Here is a 27,268-nt window from a genome sequence, read left to right as displayed (position 1 = left end):
GGATATATTCAAGAGGGAGTTAGATATGGCCCTTACGGTTAAAGGGATCAAGGGGTATGGAGAGAAAGGAGGAAAGGGGTACTGAGGTGAATGATCAGCCAAGATCTTATTGAATGGTGGTGCAGGCTCGAACGGCCGAATGGCCTGCTCCTGCACCTATTTCCTCTGTTTCTATGTTTCTATGTTTGTCCAATCATACCAGCGAACAACACACAAGGATAGGCACTTGGGCCTTTTAACCAATGTTCCTGTAAAGTTTGTGGTGTTGATTTGGACAGATTTGTGTACACCTTTGGAAGTGGCTCAGTTGAGTTGCAGTGAATAGTGAGACATAACGGTGCCCCCCACAATGATGGTGAGTGTGAAAGGAATGGTTTGGGCAGTGCAGGAATGCTTTATGGTGCTGGTGTGGGATGGTGCTAACCTGGCGCATCATGTGGCAGCCAGGGTGTACAGTGTCGAGTGAATTAAATCTGGCCAAGGCCTCGCGGGCAGCAATGTGGTCAGGTGCTTATGCCCTGTGTCCTGTGCAGCATCAGGTGATTGCAGAGCAGGTTGATGTAATTGTTGGTGATGCTGGTGTTGGGACTGATCGTGCTGGGATTCTGATAAACAAGGTGAGATATTTTCAAGGGCACTGATGCTGCTGGAATAGATAGCAGCTGAAGTTGAGATGACAGAAGCGATCTGTCAGTGGTGGAGCAGCTAGCTCCAAGGAGGTGACAGTGGATAGAGAGTTTACTCCAAACACTTCTAACCTGCATAAAGCTAAAAAGTGTATTCCAAATCTTGAAGGATCCAGTTTCTAAGACTGGAAAGTGAACAGCTGTGAAATGGTAGCTTTTATACCACTTTTGCAGCTGTCAACTATTTAGAGTAACAGAGAGTCATTGAAAACCTGATCTACTTACTTGACGTGATCCCTGAGCGCTGAGATTCTCATGAAAAAGCTGGAAAAATGATAAGTACATAGTAAAAAGCTGTTTAAGTACCTTTGACAAGCTCTTAACTATGTCAATTGTCTCCCCACAGCTTGGTTTCGGGTCTGTAAAGTGCAGACAGATCCAGCACTTAGGAAACTGACATGTCACCACATAAGGGAATATTTATACCTACTGTAAATGAGAGTTTTATAAGTAAACCTGCTGTCAATCTTTTATATTTTGCCAGTGAACCTGCCCTTTGAGCGCCGGCAAAATTCCAGCCGAGGGGTTTAAGGGAGTTACTCAGACTGCCGAAAAATGGAAAGTGGTGTTCTACAGGGATCAGTGCTGAGACCATTGTTGTTCACCCCATCTCTATAAATGATTTGGACTCATGAATCGGAATACAATATCGAATTTGTGGATGACACCAAATTGGAGGCTTTAGTTAACACTGAGGGGGACTATGACAAAATACAAGACATTAACAAACTTGCAGAATGTGTATGTAAATGCCAAATGAATTTCAATATAGACATGTGTGAGCTGGTGCTTTTTGGTAGGAGGCCATCTACTCCTTGGAAAATAAGAATCTAAATGGCGTAGAGACGCAAAGGGATCTAAGGACACTGATACACAAATCACTAAAAGTAGCGATGTAGGTTAATAAGGCTATAAAAAAGCAAACAAAGCACTGAGGTTCATTTCTAGAGGGATAGAATTGAAAAGCAGAGAGTTATGTTAAACTTGTATGAACCTTGGTTCGACCACTCTGTGCACAATTCTAGTCTCCATATTCCAAAAAGAATATAAAAGCACCGGAGAAAATGCAAAAATGATTTACAAGGATGTTACCAGAATTAAGAGGGTACAACTATCAGGAAAGAGTGAACAGGCTAGGGACGTTTTCTCTACCACCCTGGAAAATTATTCGATAGGGTAGATGAAGAGAAGATGTTTCCACTTGTGGGGGTGTCCAAAAGTAGGGACCATAAATATAAGATAGTCATGAATAAATCCAATAAGAAATTCAGGAGAAATATCTTTACCCAGAGAGTGGTAATAATGTGGAATTTGATACCTAATAGAGTTGTTGAGGTGAATAGCATAGCATTTAAGGGGAAGCTAGAAAGTACAGGAGGGTGAAAGAAATAGAAGGATAGGTTAATAGGGAGAGATGAAGTAAATAGGGTGGGAGGAGGCTTGTGTGGAGAATGAACACCAGCTGGGCTCAATGGCCTATTTCTGTGCTGTAAATTCTATGTAATTTTCCCATAAAAGATGCAATTATCAACCATACTCTGTGGCAAAGCATTCCAATCTCTGAGTAAGGAAATAGATGACTCAGCGATTCATTTTGAATTTAAACGCATAAATAATGCCAAGGCTCTTCTGAATTTACTTATGAAACACTCATTTACAGTGGGTCTAAATATTTCCTGATGTGGTGACATTTTTGAAACATCTTGCAATAAGTTTAGTATTTGGCACTTCAACACTCACAAGATAATTGTGAATAGGAGGGGCCAACCTGCCTATTTCAGTTCATCCATTGAGAATAATCCTAAATTCCCACCACTGCATTATACAATTAGTTCTTAAATGATTCCAGGATTTTCGCTTGCACTTCTTAATCTAGGAATCAATTCCTCAGCCGGAATTTTGCCTACCTGGGTGGGTCCGGTGCGGGCGCTGTTCGTGGTGGGTCGCGACCCCACTGCTGGCTCCATCCTGCTGTTGAAAATGAATTTATCTTAATGGGGCCTATTAAGCCTGTCCAGCGCATTACATGGCCCAATTAGATGGAGCGGGTCTGGTGATGTCATTCATGATGCGTTTTCAGCCGGGATCTTTAAAGGGACCCTGGCCACATTAAATATGAAGTTTAATCTAACAAAGTGGGTGTTGAATCTTTACCCTACAATAATATAATAAAAGTTATATCTGAGTGACAAAGAAATATTTAAATAATATTATCATTAAATAATATGACACCATCTACAAATACAATCAAGAACATAATTTTAAAAAGTAACATTAATTGGGACATTTTTGGTGCTTTAGTCACAAATCTATAGAATTTTATATCAGTAACTGGCACAAATAAAAGATGTGTGTGTACAGGTAAGACATAAAGTTAAGCAGATTTTAAATGTCATTGTAAAGGGGTGGATTTACAATCTTATGCAAGATCAGTGGAAGAGCTGCGGAAACCCTGACAAACAGTGTAAGTGGTGCTTACAATGTGTATCTTGGATTTCTGCAGCTCTTCCATTGAAGTTAACAATGTACAAGTGAGAGAAGCTCAGCAGAAAGGCTCTTGAATGCCTGTAAACTACCTGATAATCGTTTCAATTGTGTTCCCCGCCACTGGCGGTCAGGTCGGCTCCACGATGACAGACGCACCTGGGGGAAAGGTGCGTGGGAGCAAGATGACAGCGGGTTCCCGACTCACTGTCAAAAATAACTTTCCCAGCTGATCACGCCGCAACCACCCTGGAAAATTTGTGTTGATCGCTATTTGGGTGTAATTTTAACTTAACCCACTCAGCGGAAAACTGAATCAATCATTGATTTAGAAAGTAAAATCAGACAGCGTGTATCCACACAAGAGATTAATGTGCAAAGTTAAAGCACATGGGATTGGGGGTAGTGTGCTGACGTGGATTGAGAACTGGTTGTCAGACAGGAAGCAAAGAGTAGGAGTAAACGGGTACTTTTCAGAATGGCAGGCAGTGACTAGTGGAGTGCCGCAAGGTTCTGTGCTGGGGCCCCAGCTGTTTACATTGTACATTAATGATTTAGACGAGGGGATTAAATGCAGTATCTCCAAATTTGCGGATGATACTAAGTTGGGTGGCAGTGTGAGCTGCGAGGAGGATGCTATTAGGCTGCAGAGTGACTTGGATAGGTTAGGTGAGTGGGCAAATGCATGGCAGATGAAGTATAATGTGGATAAATGTGAGGTTATCCACTTTGGTGGTAAAAACAGAGAGACAGACTATTATCTGAATGGTGACAGATTAGGAAAAGGGAAGGTGCAACGAGACCTGGGTGTCATGGTACATCAGTCATTGAAGGTTAGCATGCAGGTACAGCAGGCGGTTAAGAAAGCAAATGGCATGTTGTCCTTCATAGCGAGGGGATTTGAATACAGGGGCAGGGAGGTGTTGCTACAGTTGTACAGGGCATTGGTGAGGCCACACCTGGAGTATTGTGTACAGTTTTGGTCTCCTAACTTGAGGAAGGACATTCTTGCTATTGAGGGAGTGCAGCGAAGGTTCACCAGACTGATTCCCGGGATGGCGGGACTGACCTATCAAGAAAGATTGGATCAACTGGGCTTGTATTCATTGGAGTTCAGAAGAATGAGAGGGGACCTCATAGAAACGTTTAAAATTCTGACGGGTTTAGACAGGTTAGATGCAGAAAGAATGTTCCCAATGTTGGGGAAGTCCAGAACCAGGGGTCACAGTCTGAGGATAAGGGGTAAGCCATTTAGGACCGAGATGAGGAAAAACTTCTTCACCCAGAGAGTGGTGAACCTGTGGAATTCTCTACCACAGAAAGTAGTTGAGGCTAATTCACTGAATATATTCAAAAGGGAGTTAGATGAAGTCCTTACTACTCGGGGGATCAAGGGTTATGGCGAGAAAGCAGGAAGGGGGTACTGAAGTTTCACGTTCAGCCATGAACTCATTGAATGGCGGTGCAGGCTAGAAGGGCTGAATGGCCTGCTCCTGCACCTATTTTCTATGTTTCTATGTTTCTATAACGGATGGCCGATCACAAGCAGAACACAAGGACACCTTGTTACCACCTCATTATGCACTACCTGCACTGTGCCAGCCATCAAGCATAGAGTTGAGATGATGTGCTGCACCATCATGATAGCAGACTATTTTTACACATTTATTGTTCCTGCCACTGGGTTTTACCAGAGAATTTTGTTACCCAAATGATTTCTTCAAAAGCTGTTGTCTGCCTTTGTAAAAGCTACCTTTAAGTGGTTGAATCCCTTTAAATGTAAGTAACCCCCTCTCCCCACTGAGCTCCCAATACCAGACCCAAGGTGAGCTTGTCCATAATGTGTAAGTGAAGATGACAATGCAACCTCAGGGAGGTTCAACATGCTCATGGTCAGGTGGGTTCTAATAACTCAACACCAACAACTAATATCTGATTAGATGCCTGATCAGAAATCTATCCCAGTATCCTCGTAACAAATTTCTTACATTGATTTCATCAGCAAGTTATTGTGCTATGGGAAAAGGAAGACATTCACATGATGAAAAAATGGAGTTAGTGTCTAACAGTTGTAGTTTTATGTTATCTTTTTTCCTACTAAACAACAACGGCTACAGATAAAAAAAATTGATTGGCGTTGAAGTGTTTGGAGAGACTCCGAGGATGTGAAAAGCACTATTTAAATGCAAGTCCATTTTGAGAGATTTATCCCATGAAAATATTATCATCCCTACTAATAGAAGCAATGCACTACATAGAACATAAGAACATAAGAATTAGGAGCAGGAGTATGCCATTCGGCCCCTCGAGTCTCCGCCGCCTTTCAATAAGATCATGGCTGATCTTCTACCTCAACCCCACTTTCCTGCACTATCCCAATATCCCCTGATTCCATTAATATTCAAAAATCTAGCGATCTCCATCTTGAATATACTCAAAGACTGAGCCTGCACAGCCCTCTGGGATGGAGAATTCCAAAGATTCACCATCCTCTTGAAGAAATTTCTCCTCATCTCAGTCCTAAAGGGACAACCCCTTATTCTGAGACTTCTGAATGCTATGGAGCTGAGGTTTAAAATAATCTAAAGAGCTGAACGTTAAGTGGAGCTGCCACATTGTGGTGAAGTGTGGGAAAGCTTGTGTCTATATTCTTCATGGTCCAGAGCCTTATCAGTTTTCTGGTACTTTGCTACTCTGTTCTGCAGAGCAAATATTCTATAGGACACGAAAACTTCACGCTTGAAGTCTTCCCTTCCTTCCAACATTTTAGAATCTCCACATACGAGTTGTTGCTGGTCTGTATCATATACTAAAGAGGCTGTGTTATATTTCAGAAAATATCTTGTCAAACAGAAGTTTTACAAAGTTAATATTGTGTCTGTAAACACTCTAGTAATGACTCCACGAGGTAAGGTATTGCACTTGAACTATTGTGACCTTAGTCCATTTATTGCAGCTCCTGAATGAGGGTACAATAAGGTGAGCTTCCTTTTATACTTGGTTACCTGCAGTGTGCAGGTGACCCCTAGGTCTCTACCAGTTGCACTCTCTGGTGGTACAGGCATAGTGTATACAGTGTGAAGATACATTCAGTGGTCTTATGTAACTGTACATTGAGTGTACAGGGTATATACTATTATTATACATACACAACATCACTCCCCCCTAAGTCTTGTGCCACTGTGTGCTCTGGCCCTTGATTTAAGTGCCCAAAGCCCTTGCACCTTGTCTGTGCTTGGGAATGGCTCTCTCTCTGTAGACCCCCAAGTCCTTATTGCCACAACATTGGGAAATGATCAGCAGTGGACGGTTGGAGGTTGCAGTGGGGTCTGTGTGGGTTCTGGGTGTGGTCCATGTGTGTCCATGGCTACATACATCCATTTTTCCCCCCATACATAGACCATGTGTGTGGCTCAACACCTGCATTTGCATACATGTACACTGTTTGGATTTAGCAGTAGTGGAACAAGTACATTTTACAGGTAAGGTACCTACGTGGTGTTACAGTCTTGCCCCTGGAGTGTGGGTGCAGGTGGGTGAGGATGCTAGTTCCTGAGTAACTGGACTGTGCCCAGGTTGTCTGATGGCGGCGCTGCGCCCTCTGCCAGATGGGTGGGCTCGGATCGCTCCCCTGGTTGAGTCTCAGGGCCTTTGCCGTTGCCTAGTGATGGGCAGAGCCACAGGAATGTGAGGCCTCCCTGTCCTCCTTCGAGGGCGGCAGTAACTCCCTGCTGCCCTTCAGCGGTAGTGGGAGCCTGGTCATCCCAGATCCCGTTGGGGGGGCTGGAGGGTGCTGGCCTCTTGCTCTCGGTACTGGCTCTGGTGGCCAGAGGGGTGGTGCCTTTGCCGTCCGCTGATCGCTGGCCCTGCAGTTGGTATGCTACTTCTGTGTATGGCCAACTCCCTGGGACATCAGATTGGTCCCGGAGGCACAGGCTACATGATCGGGTAGCCCGCTGGACCTGGGTGCTTCTGATGGGAGGTTGCCCTTGGTTTTGTCGGCGTACATGTAGAACCTGGCATCGCACATCATTTCTTCATTTACAGTCATGATACATTGGCTCCGACCGCAATCACCCGATTCAACATTGTTAGTTGTCTTTACATCTTCGCATTTGTCACTTACATCTTCGCATTTGTCAATTACATCTTTTCCCTGTGTACTACCAGCATCCGCTGTACAATGTTACATTTAGATACTTGCATTTGTTAATTACATCTTTTACATGTGCATTACCGGCATCGCTGTATAAAGAGTGGAACTGTCCCTTTAATTGTGCTGGGTTGCCGGTCTCCTTTAAGAGGGCCTTGCAATCTTTACCCCAAACCAGTTCGCTGCTCGGCACCACATGTTGCTCCCTCAACGCTGCCCCACGTTGTCTGGTTGCGGCCATCTTGACTTCAGGCGCTTCTCCTCGTGGTGCAGGTGCCATCTTCTTTCTCTCCAGGAGGTAGGCTGCAGTGATCCTTTTCTCCCCAGGTTCTGCCATGGAAACAGGAACGTTATCTTCTGTGCCGATCTTCTTCCTCCAGAGTCCTGCCACTGGAGCCCGGAAGGTGAGGTCTGGTCGTTCGAGTTGGATCATCTCACCGATGGGTTGTGCGGTCTGTGTCATTGCTGCGCAGTCGAGTTGGTGCTGTGATGGATCCCAATTTGGGGCCGATAGGACATCGATCGCCAGGGCCCGGAGGCTTTCCCAGCTCCAACAGATTTGGATTTGCTTCATCCATCTTCTTCCTAGCAGCGTTGGACCATCACCAGTAATGATCCACAAAGGTAGTTTGTGCATCGCTCCGCCATAGGACACCTGGACATCCACGCTGCCAACGACTGGGATGGTGTCGTTTATGTAGGTGAGCAGCTTCACCTGAATCAGGATCATTTTGGGTTGTTGGATTGGGTTGTCCCAGAGTTTCTCGAAAGCCGCCTGATTCATCAGCGATTGACTCGCCCCTGTGTCGACCTTCATCAAGACTGGGGCGCCGTTGATTTCAACTTCCATTTTCAACGGAGAACTCTCGGTGGGGCAGGTAAATACTCTGTACACCTCTTCCTGGGGCTGAGCTGCCTCCTGGACTCTCTCTTCGTCTTTATCAGCGCTGGAGCCCGGGTGATCGGCCAACTCTTCAGCGACTCGGTGAGTAAAATTTCTCTTACGCATTCGCTGGAGACGGCCTTTCGCGTTGCAGCCTTTGCAAGTATAGTCTTTGTACCGGCACTGGTGGGCCCTGTGATTTCCTCCACAGCGCCAGCATGAGACTGGCCATTTGGCCCAATGTGGCGGACTCAGGATTGCGGGACTCGGGGTAGCAGTCTTGCCTCTAAAGGGCGCTAGTCGGTTCACGGTACTTGCTGGGTTAGAGTCCTAGGGGTGAGTCATCATCCTCTTGGAATCGCAGGCCGAGGCCATGAATGCCTGGCTAACATTAATTGCCTTCTGCAGGCTGACCGTAGTGTCCGCAGTGAGCAGCCTGTGGAGGAGGCCCTCATGGCCGATTCCAATAACAAAGATGTCCCTCAGTGCTTCAGTGAGGTGGTCATCAAAATCACACAGTGTAGCCAATCGTCTCAGGTCTGCAGCATATTTTACCGGTGTCTGGCTGTGAGGATGCTTTCTTTAGGTTTGTGCTATTCCTGTATCATCGTTACGAGCTCCGCTTAAGTTTTGGTTGTCGTGATAACAAAGACTCATTAAAAGGGATTTGTGGTATAGCTTTACTCAGGAAATTATCACTTTGGGATGAATTATGTCATGCAAAAATAGTTGGCGATTTCATGTGTTTCCCTGGAGACAATAGGCATTAACCTCAACATGAGTACCTAACACACTGGGAAGTTTTTATAATTGCTTCAGATTATCTGGTTTATGGCTGAACATCCATTACATTTTATATGTCCAGTCACATTCCTTGTTCTGTGTGCAGTGGCAAGGCAAATCATTAAATTTAGAATTGTTGTCTTGTTGCATACCAGTAAGTTGTGTTGTTGCCACACAAAATGTTACTTATGTTAACTGGAAAATAAAAGAAACCAGGGAGTAATTGCACTGGAAAAATTCAGGTTAAATGGTAAGAGGTTAGCTCAAACTCAGGTTACTGTCATTCACAGCCCAAGATTATATCGTCACTTTAAAATCACCTGAGACCATGGTCTGTTTATTTTTTATAAAATAATATGGTGAGTTATTTGCTCATCGAGGTTAATGCTGGGAAATTAAATACTTGCCCATTCTGAGCACCAGTGTCAGCATTGTGCACTGCTCTAAGTCGGCTATGGCATGATTAGATGTAAATATTCCTCTTCTCTGTTCCAACAACGTGCCTCAGCCTCAGCCTCAAGCTCAGAAGAGCACCCTTAATGCATTTGCTCATCCCTCTGTATCCATCACCCCAATCTGTCCCATTTCCCTGGAATGGGGCTCATTTGCGTTGCCTGGCATGCTTCACTCAAAGCGATCCCACCAGTGCCAACAGAAACATCTTGGCGTGACTGCACTGGGTTGCCACTGCAACAACAGAAGAGCCGGCATAAACTCCTGAAGTAATCGGGATGAGCATGCCAATTTAAAGTCCGCACAGTCTCAAACCCGCTAGGGAAAGCTGCGTGCAGGCAGAATCTAGGCCACAGAATGCCCAGGTAAGTTAACTTTTTAAAAACTTTTTCTCGGCTCCTTGTGTGCCAGTAGGAAATTGTAGGAGTGCTTCTCCTGGCCCCTCAAGAATACCTGGAGCCAACCATGCCACAGAATACCCCTGCCCCTTACCAATTGCACAACTTACCAATCCCTCCTTTCCTCATTTACCTTGCCAGAGACCATTTCTGTGGGTCCCCGGTGCCAGACTGACCCCCCGCAAATTTCAACTCCAACCTGCCAGCAATGATGTCATCCTGCCTCGGGCAGGAATCAGAGTCAGGGTATTCAAATGAAGTCCAGGAGTTAAAATCTCCGAGGTCTCACCTAATAGGTGATTGTACGGATGGCTGCCTGCTTCAGCACCCGCACCCCTCCAGTCTGGCCAAGGAGTCAAATGTTCTGTTTTGCTGCTCCCTAACTGGTGCCCCAATTAATCAAGTAACATTGCGTCTACAGCATAGAAAAAGCCCATTGGGCCCAACTGGTCCATGCCAGTGTTTATGCTCAACACGAGCCCCCTTCCACCCATCTTCATCTAACCCTATCAACATATCCTTTTATTCCTTTCACCTTCATGTGCCTATCTAGTTTCCCCTTAAATACATCTATGTTAATTGTCTCAACAACTCCTTGTGGTAGCACATTACACATCCTCACCACTCTTTGGGTAAAGAAGTTTCTCCTGAATTCCCTATTGGATTTATCAGTGACTATCTTATATTTATGAACTCTAGTTTTGGACCCCCTCACAATTGGAAATATTTTCTCTACATTTACCCTATCAGATCCTTTCATTATCTTAAAGACCTCTACAAGGTCACTGCTCAGTCTTTTCTTTTTGATACAAGTTTAGTGTAACTTATCTCTTTTTCAATTCTATGCCTCTAGAAATGAACCCCAATGCTTGGTTTGCTTTTTTGTGGCCTTATTACCCTGCGCCGTTACTTTAAGCAGCAGTTGAGCTCTCTGGGATCAATTGCCACTTGAGTGCTAGATTGTGGGGCTCACACACAGCCCTGGACAGCAAGAATCCCTACTTAATGCAGGAGCATTGACGGTTGGCAATAACAGATTTGTAACTAATCTGGCAGGATTTTTGGGGAAGCCAAGATCCTGCCAAACATTCCTCCCAAAGTGACAGCAGGACGGGAAAGTAATCATAGGACCAAGGAAAAAATGGAAATGTGGCTAAGCCAGCAAAGAACGACTAATAAACTGATTAAGAAAGGGAAGATAGACTATGAAAGTAAACTAGCACAAAATATAAAAGCAGATAGCAAGAGTTTCTATAGATATATAAAAAGAAAAAGAATGGCTAAAGTAAATGCTGGTCCCCTAGAGGACGAGACCAGGGAACTAGCAATGGGGAACATGGAGATGGCAGAAACTCTGAACAAATATTTTGTATCAGTCCTTACAGTAAAGGACACTAACAATATTCCAACAGTGGATAGTCAAGGGACTATAGGAGGTGAAGGAATTTAACACAATAACAATCACTAAGGAGGTGGTACTCAGTAAGATAATGGGACTAAAGGCAGATAAATCCCCTGGACCGGATGACTTGCATCCTAGGGTCTTAAGAGAAATAGCGGCAGGGATTGTGGATGCATTCATTGTAATTTACCAAAATTCCCTGGATTCTGGGGAGGTCCCAGCTGATTGGAAAACTGCAAATGTAATGCCCCTATTTAAAAAAAGGAGGCAGACAAAAAACTAAAAACTATAGACCAGTTGCCTAACATCTGTGGTTGGGAAAATGTTGGAGTCCATTATTAAAGAAGCAGTAGCAGGACATTTGGAAAAGCAAAATTCGGTCAGGCAGAGTTAGCATGGATTTATGAAGGGGAAGTCATGTTTGACACATTTTCTGGAGTTCTTTGAGGATGTAACAAACAGGGTGGATAAAGGGGAACCAGTGGATGTGGTGTATTTGGATTTCCAGAAGGCATTTGGCAAGGTGCCACATAAAAGGTTACTGCACAAGATAAAAGCTCACGGGGTTGGGGGTAATATATTAGCATAGATAGGTGATTGGCTAACTAACAGAGAACAGAGAGTCGGGATAAATAGTTCATTCTCTGGTTGGCAACCAGTAACTAGTGGCGTGCCGCAGGTATCAGTACTGGTACCCCAACTATTTATAATCTATATTAACGACTTGGAAGAAGGGACTGAGTGTAATGTAGCCAAGTTTGCTGATGATACAAAGATGGGAGGAAAAGCAATGTGTGAGGAGGACACAAAAAATCTGCAAAAGGACATAGACAGGCTAAGTGAGTGGGTAAAAATTTTGCAGATGGAGTATAATGTTGGGAAGTGTGAGATCATGCACTTTGGCAGAAAAAAAATCAAAGAGCAAGTTATTATTTAAATGGAGAAAGATTGCAAAGTGCCGCAGTACAGCGGGCCCTGGGGGCACTTGTGCATGAAACACAAAAGGATAATATGCAAATACAGCAAGTGATCAGGAAGGCCAATGGTATCTTGGCCTTTATTGCAAAGGGGATGGAGTATAAAAGCAAGGAAGTCTTGCTACAGCTATAGAAGGTATTGATGAAGCCACATTTGGACTACTGCGTGAAGTATTGGTTTTCATATTTACGAAAGATATACTTGCTTTGGAGGCAGTCCAAAGAAGGTTCACTAGGTTGATTCTGGGGATGAGGGGGTTGACTTATGAGGAAAGGTTGAGTAGGTTGGGCCTCTACTCGTTGGAATTCAGAAGAATGAGAGATGATCTTATCGAAACGTATAAGATTATGAGGGGGCTTGACAAGGTGGATGCAGAGAGGATGTTTCCACTGATGGGGGAGACAAGAACTAGAGGGCATGACCTTAGAATAAGGGGCCACCCATTTAAAACAGAGATGAGGAGGAATTTCTTCTCTCAGAGAGGTGTAAATCTGTGGAATTAGCTGCCTCAGAGAGCTGTGGAAGCTAGGACATTGAATAAATTTAAGACAGAAATAGACAGTTTCTTAAAAGATAAGGGGTTATGGGGAGTGGGCGGGGAAGTGGAGCTGAGTCCATGAACAGATCAGCCATGATCTTATTGAATGGTCGAACAGGCTCGAGGGGTCGAAGGGCCTACTCCTGCTCCTATTTCTTATGGTCTTATGTTCTAAAATGTGTTCCACCCTAATTTCCAGTCCCTACACTCCCAGAATCCCTGATTATTACCCCAAAAGGTGTATGGTAATTCTGAGATTTATTTTACAAAATTGTATTTATTTTCCATTACTAACATGATGAAAATTATGTAATCAAGAAAAATATTTCCCAGGATATTTATATAACTGACCCTTTAAAGTGATAATATTGACGAGTCTTGACATTTCTCCCCAGGATCAAATCAGGGATGTGGTGGGTATTTAACCGGGACTAGTGGCACATTCAGTTCACCAGATGTTGACTTCAACGGCAAATATGAAAAGAATTTAGATTGTTTGTGGTACATTTTTGTACCTTTAAACAAGATCATCAACATGACTTTCACAGTCTTTCTACTTGAGGACACACCTAATGAAGTTTGCACATCCGATTCTGTCAGTGTAAGTATTTTGTAATTTGAGTAAAAGCAGCATAGAGCACAGATTCCATTTCAGTTCAAAGCAAAAACAGCAACAAGCTTACTGTGAAATAAAAGAGCACTACTCATGTGCAGGTCTTTTATACAAAACACTGGAGCACCATTCTCCTCATGCACCCTTGGTCCTGGTGTAAAATCTAATATAATTAAGATTTTATCTATTCTGCATTAGTTTATGATGAAATTCTTAACAATAGAATTCTTGCTGATCCTTTCTCCCATTTTCAGAATTCTCGCCCTACCTGAACCCCTCCCTCTGGCCTCTTATCCTTACTCGATCATTTCATTGCAAACTGCCGGCATGACATCAGCCATCTCAATTTCTCTGCTCCCCTCACTCGCTCCAACCTACCTCTCTATGAACTTGCAGTACTCTGTTCTCTGAGATCTAACCCCAACTTTGTAATTAAACCTGCTGACAAAGCTGATGCTGTTGTTGTTTGGCAAACCGACCTCTAGCCTGTGGAGGCTGGACGCCAACTCTCTGACACCTCCTCCTACCTCCCCTGGACCATGACCCCACTACCGATCATCAAGCCATCATTTCGCACACTGTCACTGACCTCATTTCCTCTGGAGATCTTCCCTCCACGGCCGCCACCCTCATAGTTCCCCAAATCCGCACAGCCCGCTTCTACCTCCTTCCCAAGATCTACAAACAGGACTGCCCTGGTAGACCCATTGTTTCAACCTGTTCTTGGCCAAGGAACTGATTTCTTCCTATCCCAACAGTCTCTCCCCACCTACATCCATGACTCTTCCAATGCTCTCCGCCACTTTAACAGTTTCCAGTTTCATAAGAACATAAGAAATAGGAGCAGGAGTAGGCCATTGGATCATGGCTGATCTGATCATGGACTCAGCTCCACTTCCCTGCCAGCTCCCCATAATTCGTTATTCCCTTATCACTCAAAAATCTGTCTATCTCTGCCTCAAATATATTCAATGACCCAGCCTCGAGAGCTCTCTGGGGCAGAGAATTCCACAGATTTACAACCCTCTGAGAAAATAAATTCCTCCTCATCACAGTTCTACATGGACGGCCCCTTATTCTGAGACTATGCCCCCTAGTTTTAGTTTCCCCTATGAATGGTAATATCCTCTCTGCATCCACCTTGTCGAGCCCCCTCATTATATTATATGTTTTGATAAAATCACTTCTCATTCTTCTGAACTCCAATGAGTATAAGCCCAACCTACTCAACCTACCTTCATAAGGGAACCCCCTCATCTCTGGAATCAACCTCGTGAACCTTCTCTGAACAGCCTCCAATGCAAGAATATCCTTCCTTAAATACGGAGACCAAAACTGCAGTACTCTAGATATGGCCTCACCAATATCCTGTACAGTTGTAGCAGGACTTCTCTGCTTTTATACTCAATCCCCCTTGCAATAAAGGCCAACATTCCATTTGCCTTCCTAATAACTTGCTGCACCGGCATACTAACTTTTTGTGTTTCATACACAAGGACCCCCAGGTCCCTCTATACTGCAGCACTTTGCAATTTCTCTCCTTTTAAATTATAATTTACTTTTCTATTTTTTCTGCCAAAGTAGATAACCTCACATTTTCCAACATTATACTCCATATGCCAAATTTTTGCCCACTCACTTAGCCTGTCTATATCCCTTTGCAGATTTTGTGAGTCCTCCTCACAATTTGCTTTCCCACCCATCTTTGTATCATCAGCAAGCTTGCCTACATTACACTCTGTCCCTTCATCCAAATCATTAATGTAGATTGTAAATAGTTGAGGCCCCAGCACCGATCCCTGCAGCACCCCACTAATCACTGTTTGCCAATCGGAAAATGACCCATTTATACCGACTCTGTTTTCTGTTAGTTAGCCAATCCTCTATCCATGCTAATATATTACCCCCAACCCCATGAGCTTTTATCTTGTGCAGTAACCTTTTATGTGGCACCTTATCGAATGCCTTCTGGAAATCCAAATACACCACATCCACTGGTTCCCCTTTATCCACCCTGCTCATTACATCTTCAAAGAACTCCAGCAAATTTGTTAAACATGATTTCCCTTTCATAAAATCATGCTGACTCTGCTTGATTGAATTATGCTTTTCCAATTGTCCCGCTACTGCTTCCTTAATAATGGACTCCAGCATTTTCCCAACGACAGATGTTTGGCTAACTGGTCTATAGTTTCCTGCTTTCTGTCTGCCGCCTTTTTAAATAGGGGCGTTACATTTGCGGTTTTCCAATCCACTGGGACCTCCCCAGAATCCAGGGGATTTTGGTAGATTGCAACCAATACATCCACTATCTCTGCAGCCATTTCTTTTAAGACCCTAGGATGCAAGCCATCAGGTCCAGGGGACTTGTCTGCCTTTAGTAACATTATTTTACCGAGTGCTACTTCTTTAGTGACCCCAACCGTCTCCTTTTCACTTTGGACGTCCAATCCATTTACATTTCATGCTGAGTATTTGCAGCATTTTCTGTTATTATTTCAGATTCCAGCATCCATAGTATTTTGCTTTTCAATTCTTGCTGAGGCTTTAGGTTGGTTGACTTGGCAGTCCTTAATTAGTCGAGAATATTACAAATAGATGCCTTAGAGCAATATATTACTTTAACTTGTTTCTAAGAAGTAATATTAAGAATAAGAAAGGAAGTTAGATTGAACTGTTGCACCCAACGTTTAATGAAACTGTAGACTGAGTTAACTCGGAAGGCCGCTGAAACAATTAGTATGGCCCAGAATCTCCTGGAAGATTTTGGTGTAAATATGGTTTAAGAGCAGCATTATACCATTCCTTTTCCAAGAAATTTTCGTGCAGCTGGTTTATGCCGGATTTGTGCTGAAACATCACTATGGACAAAGTTCCTCGGTCGTTTATAGTGCTTCCGAGATATATCCGCCAAAATTCACTGCTGCTCATTTACATAGCTCCGTCCCCATACAGAAGACAAGTTTATGTGGGTTTCCTGAATTTATGCGAATAATGCACTACCATGCATCTACCCCCAAAAATGTAGATGCCCATAGTCACCATCCCTCATTTCTTGGCCACCAATTATGTTTGCCATCATAATGCACTCCATTACAATCTCTGACTTCAGCACTAGGAACCTTCCCTTCCCTGTTATAGAGAAAAAACATAGGACCGATTTTCAGCTTTCATGATTGGGCGTATCACCATGGTAGAGACCCTTGATCAAAATCAGGTGAGGAGAACCACACGCCTGTAACAGATTCAGCCTAATTTTCTTTTTATTTAAAGTCATGGAAGGAAAATTGAATGGGCTGTGAATTTACCCCTTACATTCAAAAGGACAGTCAGCCCTGGCTAAAGACTCACACAAAGGGCATTTATGTTTGATGGAGTGTCAGTCAATCGATCACCATCTACAGTACGGTTAATGAAGAGTTACAGTTATTGTTTGAGCCCAGGCAGTAACGTTGGAAAGATGTAGTTGTTGAAGCAGCAGGAGAAACATTGATTGAGCAGCAACAAAGACATTTGTACTACACCAGGAATTGAGGATAACAGCTCTTGGCAAAGTCTCATCTTTTATATTGACCTGCCTGTACTTAGTTTATGAGAATCCACAGATGAGTAATGGATGTTTAATTATACAGTGAAAGAAAAACAAACTTGATATAAATTGAGATGTTGGATATTAATAGCAGACTTTTCTTCCTTGTGATTTTGTTTTTTAGATTTATGATGGAGAGAATATAAACAGCCCATTAGTTGGCACTTACTGTGGCTCTCAACTGCCACCACCCTTTGTTTCATCCAGTAACTTCCTTACTGTGCGATTCATCTCTGGCTTCTCAGTCGAATTAGCTGGCTTCAATGTAACATATATAGCCAACAATTGTAAGTCAAATGAGTGTAAACAATAATTAAATGCCAGGGATATTTTGGTGTGTTAATAAGAAAGGGCATCATATATATTTTAATTAGCATAAAGCATTTAGGATCACTTTGCTAGTAAAAGTGAAATATTTACTTAAATCTCCTTGTACTTTATATGAAGATGTTTTTGTTCTGAGTTGTATGTGGATCATCGTATCATCGTATATACTAGCACTAATTTTTGACAACTTTCATCACCACCAAACTCGCTATATATTAGATAGAGGTGACATGACCTTGTTCTCTAATTTTCACCCCATTTGCTTCCTCTCCTGAATATATTAGGATACAGTTCCAAGGGCACTGGAAATCCTCTGAATCTCGCCAAGTGGCCACTCTTCATTTGTGATCCTACATAGTGTCAGTAGGCAGTTTCATCATGTGATGGCGGAGGGGGGCGAAAGAGACATGTAGCGAAACCTGACATTATCCTCAGTTATAGTCTTTCTAGCAAAATTGACATCTCAGCACTCTGGAACTCTAGATGATTTTCTCTCCCATGGCTGAGGCGTTTAAAGCTAATTGTGTTCCCTCACCTCTTCCATGCTTAATAAGAGCATAAGAATTAGAAGCAGGATAAGGTCAGACAGCCACTCAAGCCTCCTACGCCATTCAATAAGATCCTGGCTGATCTTCGACTTCAATTCTACTTTCCCGACCAATCCCCACATCCCTTGATTCCCCTAGAGTCTCAAAATCTATTTATCTCAGCCTTGGTTATACTCAACGACTGGGCATCCGCAGCCCTTTGGGGTAGAGAATTCCAAAGATTTAGCATAGACTAGGGATTGAACCTCGGGCTTTTTTGTTCTGTGTGGCTGAGTACCAAACCATTTGGTACATCTACCCACAGAGCCACCAGGGGGTCTTCCAATGGCATATTTTGAAAATGGCAACTGAATGGTGCAGTGTGTTACCACACTCAGGTATCGAAATTCCTGTTGTGCACCTTCCATTAGCGCTTCCAGGGGGCGCTAACAGGGTACAAGCCAGTTTTTGCCCGGGGGGACATTGCGTGGGAGTTGACGGAAGCAATGACACAGTAGCATCGCGCCCTGTAGGGACCCCTTTCCACCCTGCGGCAGAAATTGCCACGAGGCTGCCGCGAGCGGTGTCAGCACCAGCCTCGCGGGTCGCGAACTTGGCCGGCATCTGCTCGTGGGGCGGAAGTTAAAGGGGTGGTGCGATGCATCGTGCTCCGCCATTTTCTCCTTTTGGCCGGCTCACCTGTCGGTCCTTCTTCAGTCTTCGTGGCATGGTCCAGACCGCCATCATGCAGCCCGGTACTCCGTTTGGGTGCCGGGCTGTGGCCTCGGCACCACACCTTCCTAGTGGCCCAGTGGACCAACAGAAGCAGAATGTGCAGCGGCCATCCCCTTTAATAGAAGGGGAGGAACGTTGAAACAAAGAGAAGCCGCATAGCGCTGCCGATCGCACCGAAGTAGAGCTCCAGGTACTGCCCGAACAGGAAATGGAGCACGAGACGTTGCGCTCCACTTCCTGTGAGGGGCAGTAACCCCAATGTCGTGGCCGGGGCAGGACTTGCGCGTCAGGAAGTCCCTCCCCGACTGCGTTATTGCCCCTAAGCTGGGGAATTTTGCACCCTCAGTTTGTACAGTTTCAAATCTAGCTTTAATTGGGCAAGGGCCCATGGCACAAATTTTCACAAACTGGAAACCTTATATGGAGGCCAGAAGAATGCTTGGTGTGTTAAGTGGAAATGTCAAACTGCTGCACCAAGACAAGTTGTAGTTAAGACATGGTAGGGTTGATTTTCCACAGGGGTTCTCCCTATTGTGTTCTTAACACAGTTGAGACTGCACACAGGGAGGTTAAAGTAACAGTGACCTCAGTCTTTATTAAGATACTTCAGAGTGAGGAACAGGCCTTAGGGGCCGGCTTATATAGAGTGCTCCCAAGGGATGCTGGAATCGCTTGGGATTTCAGGGGATGCGCTCCCTGGTGGCGGAACGTGGGAGTGTATGCTTTACAGATACACAACATCACTCACCCCCAAAGTCAAAGTGAAAACTATATACAAGGTGAGGCGGTCGGGAGCCTTTCTTTCCCTGGTGGACCGCCTCGTTACAAATGTTTGTTCTGGTGTGTTGGCTGTGCCCTCGCTGGGCTGGCATGTTGTTGGCCCTGCAGGGCTGCTGGGTGAGCCTGGCCTTGCTGGGCTGTTGGGCATGATGGGTTCAATTTCCTGATCTGGGGTGGTGTCGTTGATCCTTTGGGTGTGTGTTGTAGGCTCGAAAAAGGTGGTGACTGCTGTGGGTTGTTCAGGGCAGTCTGTGAACCGCAGCCTCGTTTGGTCCAGGTGATTCCTGCAAATTTGCCCATTGTCTAGTTTGACTACAAACACCCTATTCCCTTCGTTAGCTATCACCATGCCCACGATCCACTTGGGACCATGTCCATAGTTTAGCACATACACAGGGTCATCCAGATCAATTTCCCGTGACACAGTGGTGCGACCATCGTTTACATTTTGTTGCTGCCGCCTGCTCTCTACCTGATCATGCAGATTGGGGTGAACCAGCGAGAGTTTGGTTTTAAGTGTCTTTTTCATGAGTAGCTCAGCCGGGGGCACCCGTGTGAGCAAGTGGGGTCTCATGCGGTAGCTGAGCAGTACTCGGGACAGGCGGATTTGGAGTGAGCCTTCTGTGACTCATTTAAGGCTCTGTTTGATTGTTTGTACTGCCCGCTCTGCCTGCCCATTGGAGGCTGGTTTAAACGGGGCCGAGGTGACATGTTTGATCCCATTACGGGTCATGAATTCTTTAAATTCAGCACTGGTGAAACGTGGCCCGTTGTCACTGACCAGTATGTCAGGCAGGCCGTGGGTGGCAAACATGGCCCTCAGGCTTTCAATGGTGGCGATGGCAATGCTTCCCGACATTATTTCACATTTAATCCATTTTGAAAAAGCATCCACCACCACCAGGAACATTTTACCGAGAAATGAGCCCGCATAGTCAACATGGATCCTTGACCATGGTCTGGAGGGCCAGGACCACAAACTTAGTGGTGCCTCTCTGAGTGCGTTGCTCAACTGAGCGCACACGCTGCATTGCCGTACACAGGACTCTAAGTCAGAGTCGGTACCGGGCCACCACACGTGGGATCTGGCTATCGCTTTCATCATTACTATACCCGGGTGTGTGCTGTGGAGATCCGAGATGAACGTCTCCCTGCCATTTTTGGGTAGCACTACACGGTTACCCCACAACAGGTAGTCTGCCTGAATGGACAGCTCGTCCTTTCGCCGCTGGAACGGCTTGCTTAGTTCTTGCATTTCAACGGGGATGCTGGCCCAGCTCCCATGCAGTACACAGTTTTTTACTAGGGACAGCAGAGGATCTTGGATGGTCCAAGTCCTAATCTGGCGGGCCATGACAGGTGATTTATCATTTTCGAACGCTTCCATGACCATCAACAAGTCTGCAGGCTGCGCCACCATCAACAAATCTGCAGGCCGCGCCACCATCAACAAGTTTGCAGGCTGCGCCATTTCCACCCCCGTGGTGGGCAATGGTAGCCGGCTGAGAGCATCCGCACAGTTCTCGGTGCCTGGCCTGTGGCGGATGGTATAGTTATACGCTGATAGCGCGAGTGCCCACCTTTGTATGCGGGCTGAGGCATTAGTATTTATCCCCTTGTTTTCAGCGAACAGGGATATGAGGGGCTTGTGATCGGTTTCCAGCTTAAATTTGAGGCCAAACAGGTACTGGTGCATTTTCTTTACCCCAAACACACATTCCAATGCCTCTTTCTCAATCATGCTGTAGGCCCTCTCGGCCTTCGACAAGCTCCTGGAGGCATAGACGACAGGTTGCAACTTCTCCGGAGCGTTAGCTTGTTGTAATACACACCTGACTCCTTACGACGACGCATCACATGCTAGCACAAGTCTTTTACATGGGTTATACAATACAAGCAGCTTGTTGGAGCATAAAATGTTTCTGGCTTTCTCAAAAGCAATTGCTTGTTTTTTTTTCCCCATACCCAGTTCTCACCTTTACGTAATAACTCATGTAGAGGCTCTAAGAAGGTGCTTAACCCCAGTAGGAAGTTACCAAATAGTTGAGGAGTCCCAGGAACGACCGCAGCTCCATGACGTTCTGTGGCCTGGGCGCGTTCCTGATAGCCTCTGTCTTGGCATCTGTAGGCCGAATGCCATCCGCCGCGATCATTCGCCCCAAAAACTCCACTTCTGTTGCCATGAAGACGCATTTCGACCTCTTCAGCCGCAGCCCTATGCGATCCAGTCGCTGGAGAACCTCCTCCAGGTTTTGTAGGTGCTTGACGGTGTCCCGACCCATGACCAATATGTCGTTCTGAAAAACCACCGTGTGTGGTACCGACTTGAGTAGGCTCTCCATGTTTCTCTGGAAGATCGCTGCAGTCGACCGAATTCCAAACGGGCATCTGTTGTAGATGAATAGTCCCTTGTGCGTGTTGATGCAGGTGAGGTCCTTCGAAGACTCCTCCAGCTCCTGCGTCATGTAGGCCGAAGTCAGGTCGAGTTTGGTGAACGTTTTGCTTCCTGCCAGCGTCGAAATTAGATCGTCTGCCTTAGGTAGCGGGTATTGGTCCTGTAGCGAGTAACAATTAATAGTTACTTTATAATCGCCGCAAATCCTGACCGTGCCATCACTTTTAAGTACTGGAACAATCGGGCTGGTCCACTTGCTGAATTCCACTGGGGAGATGATGCCCTCACGTTGCAGCCTGTCCAGCTCGATTTCCACTCTCTCCCAAATCATGTGAGGTGCCGCTCGCGCCCTGTGGTGAATGGGTCGTGCCTCTGGGACCAAGTGGTTCCGTACCTTCATCCTGGAAAAGTTTCTAATGCCTGGCTCAAAAAGGGAAGGAAATTTGTTTAGAACCTGGGTACATGAGGCCTCATCGACATGTGATAGCGCTCGGATGCCATCCCAGTTCCAGCGGACCTTACCCAGCCAGCTCCTTCCAAGCAGTGTGGGTCCATCGCCCGGGACTATCCAGAGTGGCAGTTCATGTACCATGCCCTCGTAGATGACCTTGACCATGGCACTGCCCATGACAGTGATAAGCTCTTTGGTGTACGTTCTCAGTTCCGTGTGGATGGGGCTCAGGGCTGGTCTGAGTGCCTTGTTGTACCACAGTCTCTCAAACATCTTTTTACTCATGATGGATTGGCTAGCGCCAGTGTCCTGTTCCATGGCTACGGGTAAGCTATTCAATTTTACATTTAGCATTATAGGTGGACATTTCGTCGAAAATGTGTGCACCCCATGTACTTCAGCATCTGCCTCCTCTCTCTCAGGCTCAAAATTGCTTTGATCCACCATGGACCGATCTTCCTCTGCCACATGGTGGTTAGCAGGTTTTGCAGAGCTTGCAGCTCATCTGCAAGCTCGTTGAAGGTGCCCCATTGTTCCACAGCTCTTGCAAACATACCCTTTGAAGCGGCATAAATAGGCTGAATGGAAGCCTCCACAACGCCAACAAGGTCTTGCATTCATCCTTTGTTGGGGACTCTGAGTCATCTGGGTCACCTGAGGCCTGCTGGCAGTTGCAGATTCGTGGCTTCTGCCCTGTACATTTCTGCTCGCACACACTGTTCCAGTTAATTTATGATCATTGCTAGCAGTTGTATGCTGAGAGATTTGTTTGGTGTTATCACAGGTGGACATAAACGCCTGTGCTATCACAATGGCCTTATTGAGGGCCGGTGTCTCTACAGTCAAAAGTTTTCGTAGGCTGGTCTCGTGGCCAATGCCCAGTACAAAAATGTCTCTGAGCATTTGCTCCAGGTAGCCATCAAACTCACATTGTCCTGCAAGTCGCCTTAGCTCAGCGACGTAGCTCACCACTTCCTGACCTTCAGGTCGCTTGTACGTATAGAACTGATACCTCACCATCAGCACGCTCTCCCTCAGGTTAAGATACTCCCGAACCAGTGTACACAGCTCCTCATATGACTTATCTGTGGGTTTCACTGGAGCCAAAAGATTCTTCATGAGGCTGTAGGTCGGTGCCCCGCAGACTGTGAGGAGGACCGCTCTCCTTTTTGCAGCGCTTCCTTCTCCGTCCAGCATGTTGGCTACAAAGTACTGGGCTAGCCGTTCGACATAGGCTTCCCAGTCCTCACCCTCCAAGAATTTCTCCAGGATGCCCACAGTTTGCTGCATCTTTGCGTTGGATTCGTATACTCGTCGCCAGTTATTATGTTTCTAACACAGATGAGACTGCACACAGGGAGGTTAAAGTAACAGTGACCTCAGTCTTTATTAAGACACTCCAGAGTGAGGAATAGGCCTTAGGGGCCGGCTTATATACAGTGACGACACAGCCAAGCTGGTAAGTGGTTGGCTGATCGGCTGGTGAGTATATCTCTTTGATTTTGTGTTCTAATAGATAAGAGGATAAATTACTAAATAGCTGTTTAGTGTACATAGTGGGAGTCAGTGTTTTTGCTGGGTAATTTAAGGGTAACTCGTGGGATGGCAGGGCAGCTCGTTCAAACAGAATGCAACACCTGTGCCATGTGGGAATTCCTGGATGCTTCCCACAACGGGGATGACCACATGTGCAGGAAATGTCTCCAGCTTTGTGGATAGACTGGAAAAGCTGGGGTTGTTCTCCTTAAAGCTGAGAAGGTTGAGAGGAGATTTGATAGAGGTATTCAAAATCATGAGGGATCTAGACAGAGTAGATAGAAAGAAACTGTTCCTATTGGCAGAAGGGTTGAGAATCAGAGGACACAGATTTAAGGTGGCAGAAGAACCAAAGGCGACATAAGGGAAAACTTTTTATGTAGCGATTGGTCAGGATCTGGAATTCACTGCTTGAAAGGATAGTGGAGGCAAACTCAATAACTGCTTTCAAAAGGGAGTTGGATAAGTACCTGGATGAAAAATATTTGCAGAGCTATGGGGAAAGGGCGGGGGAGCGGGAGCAGCTGAAGTGCTCTTGCAGAGAGCCGGCACGGGCTTGATGGACCGAATAGCCTCCTACTGTGCTGTATAACCATTCTATGATTTTATGATTCTATGAAATCATTCACCCAGAAGATTCATCCTCTGATTTTGTTTAATGTGAACAGTACTGCCCCTTTAATAAGAAGTTACATACCACTTACGGCCCTTATGGCTAAAGGGATCAAGGGGTATGGAGAGAAAGCAAGAAAGGGGTACTGAGGGAATGATCAGCCATGATCTTATTGAATGGTGGTGCAGGCTCGAAGGGCCAAATGGCCTACTCCTGCATCTATTTTCTATGTTTACCACAGAACAAGTTGACAATTAACAAAACACGATATATTCCTACCGCGATAGAACAAGGTTTATTTTTGCAACTACTTAATTTTTGTTTCAAACTGAATATTGATGGTGCATTGGTGCCACCTACTGTTTATCATGAAAATGTCAAGGATCTTTTCCTGTCTGATAACCAGCAGGAATTCAGTTTTAGTTTTATCATGTGATGTCACTGCAATATTTAAAAATTGTTAGTGAAATTTAAAAAAACAATGCTGAAAATAAACTTCTACAAATATAATATTAGTTTCAAAAAGTACCAAAACATTCTTATTCATTCTGTCTGTAGTTGCAATTTGCCAATCTACTCATTTTTTTTCTAGTGCTATGTGGCGGAATATTCAATGCTACCAACACGCCTCAGACCATTACCTCTCCTGGTTACCCGTCTGATTATCCGCTCCTCACCACGTGTCACTGGACCATCGATGCTCCTGCACAGAAACAAATCAGAGTGACAGTACAGCAATTCAACTTACCAGCAAATCCAAACTGTACTCTGGATTACCTGGAGATTAAAGACTGGCCAGCGGTCAGACAGATATTCAACTATATTAATGTAACATATACATAGTGCACTATTCAGGACTCGGGGAAGAATGAACTTCATCAGCCTGAGCTCAAACACCATCCTTGGCATTTAGGAAAAGTTTAATTTATGCAACATTTTCTCTCCTTGTGGCATCTTGTCTCCCCTATTCTGTTTTCTTTAACATTTTCATTTAAGGACAGGATAAATTAGTTATGGTTCACTCTTTTGAGGCAGAAAGTCTTCTATTTGGTTTGTCACGTTAAAAAAAAAGCAAAATAGAAAAGAAACAAAGGAGGGAAACTGAAAATAACATGAATTAAATGTTTCCTAAATACAGCTTTTGCATAAATTTACAGACAGGCTGCCCTCACCTTCCTCAGTACACCTGCTTCCCCCAAAACCTCAGGTTTCATGGGCGCCTTAGAGCGCTGGCCAATTCCAAGTGAGTTACAGCATGAATTTGATGCAGGATAAAGCACATTCTACTCTGCTCCAACCTCAGAGAAGTATCATCTACTGTACCAGATGGGTATTTTCATGTTTCCATTAGACCTCTCTGAGCGAGTGTCAATTAGTGCTCAATTATGGTCAGTTTTTGATCATTTTGTATTTAGACCACCCAAAGTTCATATTTTAGATTCCCTCAACAACACCATGGACAGGAGAACATCCATCATATAAATCTGAGATGGATTTGAACCAGGTCTTATAGAGGAGAAAGAAAGGAAACAAAAAAACTTGCATTTATATCGTGTCATTCATATCCTCGGGATGTCTGAAAATGCATAACAGTCAATGAAATACTCTTTTGAAATGTAGTTGCTGTTGTTATGGAGGGAAATACAGCATCCAGTTTGCATACAGCAAGGTCCCACAAATAGCAAGTGACATAAGTGACAAGTAAACCTGTTCTTGTGGTGTTGGTTGAAGGATGAATGTTGACCAGGACACCAGGAGAATTCCCTACTCTTCTCAACTAGTGCCATGGGATCTTTTCAATCCACCTGATGAGGTAGCTGGGCTTCACTTTAATATCTCATCTGAAAGACAGCACTTCTGATAATGTAGCATTCTCATCAGTGGTGCACTGAAGAGACAGTCCCGGAATATGATCAAATCCTGACGTGAAGCTTTGAATCCACAATCATCTGATTTATGGGCAAGGGTGTTACCATCAAGCCAAGGTTAACACCACTGCACTGACACTGCTGTAAATTCAGCCGCTGTACCATCCAGTTCCCTCTACTGCTTACTTTCAATTTACTAGAATATTCTCAGTTAGAGCCAGCAGTGTCTGTTACAATATCCAAACAATAATTTGGCTTTATACTTCACACCAGCTAAAGTAACATTCTTTCTGGCCTTTATGGAAAATAAACAATTGAGATTTTGATATTTTCAATAGAATCAGCACCGAGATTTCATAAGACTGATACCATGAAGTTATGTCTGTGAGAGGATGACTGGATTGCTGCAATCTTGTCAAGACAAATATTTTAAATGTCATCAGGAACTGGAGCTCATCTGGAACAAAAGCAATGTCGTGCAATGTTTCATGGATTTAAACCTTTTACATTTATATTTAAAATTATACAATTTTCTCATTTCAGAGTGATTTTGGGCAGATTCATCGATTCTGTGGTTCCAATCTAACTGCTCCAGATTTTTATTCATATGGCCGCTCAATTAAGGTTGACTTCATATCAAAGGTATACCAGAGTGGAAATAAATTCCAGCTAATGTACGAGATTGCAGGTAAATCCTTGACTCTTTCTCTCCCCCCTAATTACTTCATTGCCAAAACTGGTCTTTCCTCTCATCTGCTCCTGTCCCCACTGAAGTTCTTAGCAAGGCATCCCCTGCATCCAGCGTTGCTGGGGATAAATGAAGGGAAATATGTTGTATGGTGTATTTCCGTCATTTGGTTTTCATTATAATTATGCACCTAAAGTCACTTCTGGCAGAAGATGTTGGAACTGCTGTTGGGACAGAGAGCCAATGGAATGGTTCTCTAGCCAAAATCCACCCCCATCCATCCAGATTATGCTGGTTTTCCAGTATAACTTGAAAGGAAATCTGGCCCTCCTTGTCTTGAGTGACTTGGAATAATTGTTGTTTCAACATAAGTATCAAGTTCAGCTAA

The 27,268-nt window shown here is 44.6% G+C and overlaps 1 protein-coding gene across 1 annotated transcript in view; it reads left to right on the top strand.

Moving 5' to 3' along the window:
- The window catches only part of cubn (cubilin (intrinsic factor-cobalamin receptor)), a 457,745-nt gene that overhangs the window by 409,537 nt on the left and 20,940 nt on the right, over window positions 1–27,268 (top strand). Inside the window, exons 55-58 of the mRNA XM_070880231.1 lie at window positions 13,154–13,359; window positions 17,085–17,247; window positions 24,917–25,125; window positions 26,736–26,880. Coding sequence (XP_070736332.1) covers window positions 13,154–13,359; window positions 17,085–17,247; window positions 24,917–25,125; window positions 26,736–26,880 — 723 coding nt within the window. The remainder of the gene's footprint in view (window positions 1–13,153; window positions 13,360–17,084; window positions 17,248–24,916; window positions 25,126–26,735; window positions 26,881–27,268) is intronic.

The sequence above is a fragment of the Pristiophorus japonicus genome, chromosome 5, assembly GCF_044704955.1.
Source record: "Pristiophorus japonicus isolate sPriJap1 chromosome 5, sPriJap1.hap1, whole genome shotgun sequence".
Taxonomy (NCBI): domain Eukaryota; kingdom Metazoa; phylum Chordata; class Chondrichthyes; family Pristiophoridae; genus Pristiophorus; species Pristiophorus japonicus.
The sequence above is the reverse complement of the archived record's forward strand: the minus strand, read 5'-3'. Positions and strand labels throughout refer to the sequence as shown.